The sequence below is a fragment of the Daucus carota genome, chromosome 1 (assembly GCF_001625215.2).
Source record: "Daucus carota subsp. sativus chromosome 1, DH1 v3.0, whole genome shotgun sequence".
Taxonomy (NCBI): Eukaryota; Viridiplantae; Streptophyta; class Magnoliopsida; order Apiales; family Apiaceae; genus Daucus; species Daucus carota.
This window is the reverse complement of record NC_030381.2, coordinates 43,587,384-43,594,490: the sequence shown is the minus strand read 5'-3', so window position 1 is coordinate 43,594,490 and position 7,107 is coordinate 43,587,384. Positions and strand designations below refer to the sequence as shown.

Sequence of the window (7,107 nt, the reverse complement as noted above, 5' to 3'; positions counted from 1 at the left end):
TACTATTTTGTCCAGTGACTAGTTCTTCGTATATTGTCTGAAGTATTGTAGAAAACAACATTGATGTAATTATTCATTAACAGGATTGGCTAGCGTGAAAGAGAAAGAATATGACAGATGGGACAAGATGTCAATTGAGAAGAAGTATACTACAGAGACATTAGGATTTTCTTTGATTTAGATTTTGGATTAATTGGTCGAGCTTATCACAAACTCGGTTTCTTTGCGTACTAGAATTTTGGATTAATCCGCTTTAGGATTCATAAAAAATACGAAAATATTAGAAGGAATGTCCCAAATATCACTATTTTAATATTAATCAATGTACTCCGGTCACTTCAAAACGCAACTTCATGATGTGTTCCAATTTTATGAGGGACACAGTTTGAAGTTGTGTTTTAGCAGAAAACCACAATTTCAAGTTACGTTTTCAGCTGAAATCACACGTTCAAATTGCGTTTTTGTTCGATGTTGTAAACACGATAAGAAATTGTGTTTTGAATTGATATTTTAGATATCTTTCAGAAAGTGACCATAAAGGTCTTTTACAACTAAATAGTGACATTTGTTGCCAACGGTCAAAATAGTAGAAATTTAAATATTATTTTCGATTTTTTTCTCCAAATGTCAGTGATAATGTTTGATTTATTTTAATATGAATAATATATTGAAACGGGAAGTTATCTTTGTTTTTTTTTTTTTTTTTAACATTTACAGTCCGAATGTTTGGAAACCAAGACCATCTCAATGTCCTTTTTTTGCCATGTATAAACTAAACCAATAATTCACTAAGATAAAGCACGAATATTAAAACTTCTCCAAATAATGCACCTAGTACATCACTTGAAACAGACTAGTAACGTGCGGTGCGATACTGGGTGCGTTTGGTTGATGGTTAATGAGCCCGGTTAACGGGAATCGGAACCTAATACCCATACATTGTGTTTGGATTAGTAAAATTTTTGCTTGGAATGGGAACCTCATTCCCTCTTGAAGAGTAAATCAATACCTCCACACCCCTTGGGTTACCATTTCCCATACCCTCCATTCCCATACCCCCATTCCCATTCCCCATTCTCATTCCCACCAATCATCCAAACACCCCCTATATCTATGTACAAGACAAGATTCATAATAAACAAATCTCCACATTTATTTGTTGAGAAGAAGTAAACCAACCCATCATGATTTTTGGCGTTCTTATCGAATAAAATTCGCTCCTTGTTTCACTAGTTAACGAGAAGGGAAAGGATACCTTTTGGAGACGTTACATCACTACTGCGTTTTTTTCTGAAAATAAAATTAATATTTTGAATGACTTTTGTCCTGATTAGATGCAGATTCCTCGTGAATCACACAGAGATAGAGTTAACGACATGATTATAAATTAAATTATGAACACTTTTCTTATAAAATTAAAATATAATGGATTTTGTAAATTTTGTCAATGATTTTTTGAAATAATTTCATGATCAATTTTCCAGCGTCAATGATCATACAGTATAACAAATTCTAAAAGATTTTCGAATCTGGTATGACGTGGTTGTAGATATGGCTTTGCTAAACTGCAAGAAAAAATGGAACAACAAAAATGATTTTTTACAGTTTCTCAAGATCTCAGATAGATTTTGTAATTAGAGAGGACAAATTTTGATTGTGACACCCTTATCTTGTACCAACCATTTCTCAATTTTTTTCTCTTATGATCTAATCAAACATAATAAACAACAAAAACAAAACACTCATATCTTCGAACGCAGAGGCCACAAATTTATGGAAGACAAATACATACTCCCTCTGTCCCACCCATTTCTTATCGAATAGGTTGGGCACGGAGGTTAAGAAATATGTATAAAGTAGTGGAAAAGAGGAAGAAAAGTGGGGAAAGTGATGGGACCCATTGATTTTTAATGTATAAAAAGAGGATAGTGGAGTAAAAGTAGTGTGAAAAGGAAAGAAAAGTAGAGAAGTGGTGGGACCCATTAACTATTTTTGGTAAGTTTTGAAATGTAAAGAATTGGGTGGGACATCCCAAAAAGGAAAGTGTAAAGAAATGGATGGGACGGAGGGAGTATTATGATAAAATAAATATATGTTATTCAAATTAGACAAAAAATAAATGGGTTAATTATCAAGTTGGTCACTGAAGTAGGCTTAATGTATCAAGTTGGTCACTGAACTCAAAACGGTATCAATATGATCACTAAAGTCACCATAAATATCAAACAGGTATTTTGAAATATGAGTTCAAGTAATAAAAATATTATTTATAAAGTTTTACACATTATTTTTAAATGTTACCACAACCAACTATAAGAGCAACTCCAATGCACCCATTCCTTACCTATATTTGATCCACATGGACAAGATTTGAGGATTGAGAACAAAAAGAGTTTCTCCAACGCAACTCCCTATCCCCTATTAATTTTAGGTGAGAGAAAGTTCAACCCCTTATTTGAGGGATGAAAAAGCAACCCCCTATATGCTCCATGTCATCACCAGCTCATATCTTCTCTCATATTTCTGTTATTTATTAATGCAATTTTTCTCTCTCCTTGAGTTGTATATATAGATTTAAAATATAGGGAATCAAATAGGGAACACCGTTGGAGCAAAATAGCTTTTTGATCCCCAATATTTTAGGTATCCATTAATATATAATATTTTAGGGGTTGAAAATAGGGAATTGCATTGGGCTTGCTCTAAGGTTATAACTTCTAGTATTTAAAATAATAATTTCATATTTTATCGAGTTTATTTATTATTTATAATTTATTATATAGTTATTTTCTTTGTTTTAATTAAAAATAAATAATAAATAAACTTGATAAAATGTAAATATATTATCATAGATATTAGAAGTCATAACCTTTTACTTGATTTTGGTAACATTTAAAAATAATGTGTAAAACTTTATAAATAATATTTTTATTGCTTGAATTCATATTTCAAGGTACTTGTTTGATATTTATGGTCACTTCAGTGACCATCTTGATATCGTTTTGAGTTCAGTGACCAACTTGATACATTATGCCCACTTCAGTGACCAACTAGATAATTAACCCAAAAATAAATATATGTTACTCATTACTATTGTTGTCAAAAGTGAGAATCAGAGTTAATCGGTCAAGTCACATAATAAGGATTAATCAGAAATTAATTAGATTGATCGGGATTAATCAGATTGATTGAGCGGGAATTAATCGGAGATTTAATCAGTTCGGTAGTTATGAACAAGGATTAATCAGTTATTAATCACGACTTTTATATATCATTGTATACAATATACATTATCATGTTAATTTGTATATTAATATAATATCTAAATTAATTAAATAGTAAAAATGTCTAGCACAAAGAAAGAAATCTGATTCTCGTTTTTTTTAAGTTAGTCTTAGTTATATTTATTAATATTTCATGTTATATATATATATATATATATATATATATATATATATATTTATATTTATAATAATTTATATTAGTTTTAGATATTTTATTTTTTCATAAATACAAATAAAAAATTGATTATTATTATTTTAATATAAACACAATTTTACAAATTTTGGGGCTTTTTAGGATTTAGAGACTACTCGCAACTTAGTCGACCTTATTGTCGAGGATCCTGCCCGTCCTTATACCGAAAGCTTCCGTGTTTCATAATCTATAAATTCATCCCACTATGTTAAGTTATACACATTCCAGAAGACACATCATTCTTGTAAGTCTTTTTTCTCTCTCTCATAATTCTTAGTGTAAGAGACTTGATCAAAGACATGGAAATGAACTTGCAACCCCAAGTTGTTAATGAGGTTGTTTTTGAGGGAGAAGATGGTGCATATTACAGTTGGTCACCTTCAAAATTACCAGTTCTTGATGAGTCTAAGGTTGGTGGTGGGAAGCTTGTTTTGCAGCCTCGTGGCTTTGCCTTGCCTCACTATGCTGACTCCACCAAAATTGGCTTTGTTGTTCAAGGTACATCTATATGCAATTGCATGTTTCGATCCACTTATGTTTGTGGGCAGGGGCGGATCTAGGATTTAAACTTTGGGGGCACCAAGCAAATATTCGAAAAACACTTATATATTTTTAAATTTTGTGGGGACACTTCTGTAATTTTGCAAAATTTAGAATGGTGAAAAAATGCTAAAAAAAATTTTAGGGGGGGAGGGGAACGTGTGTCCCCCCATGCCTCTTACTGGATCCGCCCCTGCTTGTGGCCCTGCAATAACAACAAATTTTATCTCCGACATATTTTTATTGTTGGAAATTTTTGTGCATAGAGGTCTTTAGAGCCACTAGAAATAGGCTACCTAATTGAAAAATGGTTGTTAAAAATCGTTAAACATTAACCTCCTCTGTGTTTAACAAAAGAGAAAAAACCGTCCCTTCTTTTTTGTTTAAACAGGGTGTTGTACAGTGGGAATGCTATTTCCCAACTCCAGTGAAAAGGTCTTGTTGATCAAGAAAGGAGACGTCATTCCAGTACCACTCGGGGCAGTCTCGTGGTGGTTCAACGGAGGAGATTCCGAGATGGTCATGGTGTTCTTGGGTGATACAACTACAGCCTACATTCCTGGCCAATTTACCTACTTTCTCTTGACCGGAGCCTTGGGGATCTTGAATGGTTTCTCAACTCAACTTATCAGCAAATCTTATAATTTAACCGAAAACCAATCAAACACTTTAGTTAAAAATCAATCCGGGGTTTTGATTGTCAAGCTTGGAGATGAAATCACAACTATGCCGAAACCAAACATTGATGAAAATGATCAAAAACTATTTCTTGGCATAGACGATGTTCTCGCTGATAAAATCACTGTAAAAGATGCTGGTGCAATTTCATGTTTCACATCAGCAAATTTTCCTCTACTTGAACAAGTTGGACTTAGTGCTACTTTTGTGAAGCTAGAGAGCAATGCAATTTATGCCCCGAAATTCGCATCGGATTCATCTGTTGAAGTTGTTTATGTGGTGGGAGGTGGCGGGAGGGTTGAAATTGTGGGAGTTAACGGACAATCTGCTCTGAATGCTGAGGTGAAGGAAGGGGAGTTGTTTGTTGTGCCCAAGTTTTTTATTTCAGCACTAGTGGCTGATGGGAAGGGAATGGACTTATTTTCTGTCATGACTTCTTCCAAGTAAGTATAAATGCTTATATCACTCTAATTTCGATGCCAATCATTAACCATGAACCAAACGCCCCATCTAATTTCTTTTCTTCCTTTGATTTATTCCGCAGGCCTGTAATTGAGCGCTTAGCAGGGAATACATCAGTGTGGAAGAATATGTCTCCGGTGGTTTTACAAGCTTCTCTCGACATTGCTCAAGAATTCGAACAGCTTTTTAAGCTAAATATCGAAAACAGCAACCTTCTTATCCCCGGAAGTAATTAAACCCATTTATATGGGATCGTTTGTAGTTCTCGTAGAAAAATACTATGAATAATAATTAAGGGTTCGGAGCTCTTAAACATAAAGCCGGTTACAGCACTTTCAAATTCCTTATTATGGGGCAGTCTTGTGCATATATCTTGTACTTGTATCATTTGTATGATCTAATAAAAATAATATTTTATATAGGTATTAATTTTGGTAGGGGTTCTATTAATTAATTAGCGAAATCATGATTAAAAGATTCATTTTATTTATCTTCTATGTTTATTTGTGAACCCAAACACATAATCCATGCTATCGCATAAAATATGGTTAAATATTGGTCACCGAAATGAAATTTATATATCAACTAGCTAGCGTAAAAGCCCGTGCGAAGCACGGGCCTATTAATTATAAATTATATTTTATATTATTTATTTTTAATAATAGTTTAATATGAATTTTTTACAGTATATTAATTTTATTAAATTTTTAAATATAATTTTTGTTTTAAAATAAACTAATAATATCTATGATAACTGCTTCAGCAAAACAAACAAATTTTCATATAAATGGAATTGGCACAATAGATTTCGCATGTGAAAGATGTTCATAGAACATCGTGTTATTCAATCAAAACATAGTCGAATGTGTCTATAAATGATAAAATATTATAAGAATGATTCGCGTGAATTATATGATTAACCATGAAATGGTAAGATAGTTAAAATTGAATTAATATGTTCATGTGCTACCATCATAAAGAAAAGATATGATCGAACACCGAGAGACATGCACCTATAGAAGAATATTTGCGTGAGTCAGTCATATAGTAAAGATGCACATAGTACCTGTTATCTCTCTGTCTGGCTCTCCCTCCCCACTCTCGTTCTCTCTTTGATAAATATATCTGCGTATTTATATATGTATGTTACTCGTTAGTGTACTTTATAAATTATTGGTTAATAATACATTGATTATCAGTCGATAAATAGATTATCTATTGCTTTTTAAATTATGATAGAAGTTTATCTATATTAACAGATTGATTTATTTTTTTTAACAAATTATATGTGATTATTTGTTTAATAGTCAATTTTTAGAATAAATTCTTAAATTTGACCGACTTGACCTGTAACTCGGTCGATTACCCACACTTCGAGTTAAATATATCAGTTGGATATAACCTGAGCCTAACTCCAGTAAAACTCGGCATAACTCGAGGCAAAATCAGGACAACTTGGATTATACATCAAAAAATCGAAAGTTGGAAATCATGTTAAAAAAATGGAGATATTTAATTCGTGGTATCCGCATATGCAAAAAAAAAATTATAATTGAAAATAATTTGAAATATCCGCACATGTAAAAAAAATTATATTTTTTTTAAATAAAATGGAAATAAGGAGATCTTATTTAGTATTATGATTGTTGAATTTACATGAGATTTAATTAAATGTCACAAGTTCAAGTCACACAAATTTATTTTGTGTAAATTAACTAATTAACTAACTCCGTTGGCATTTAATATTTTATTTTTTTTGTAATGAGTAGTCATAAATAAGTGATAAGTGTGATTAGAATGGATAATTATTATGTTAATACATTAATTATTGATATTTAATATTTTAAATGCAATAAATGAACCATCTAATAATTTTGTAATTATATGTAATAAAAGGGTATAGTGGACATTTCACCGCCAATTTCTTTGCTCTTTTTGCCCTTGGTTGCC

At 31.7% G+C, this 7,107-nt stretch overlaps 1 protein-coding gene across 1 annotated transcript; it reads left to right on the top strand.

Annotated features, from left to right (window-relative positions):
- Positions 1-3,685: 3,685 nt before the first annotated feature.
- Positions 3,686-5,578, top strand: LOC108210996 (11S globulin seed storage protein 2). The gene is made up of 3 exons (XM_017382475.2): positions 3,686-3,975; positions 4,409-5,138; positions 5,240-5,578. The coding sequence occupies exons 1-3, from the start codon at positions 3,777-3,779 to the stop codon at positions 5,391-5,393; spliced, it is 1,083 nt and encodes a 360-aa protein (XP_017237964.1). The 5' UTR covers positions 3,686-3,776; the 3' UTR covers positions 5,394-5,578.
- Positions 5,579-7,107: the final 1,529 nt, after the last annotated feature.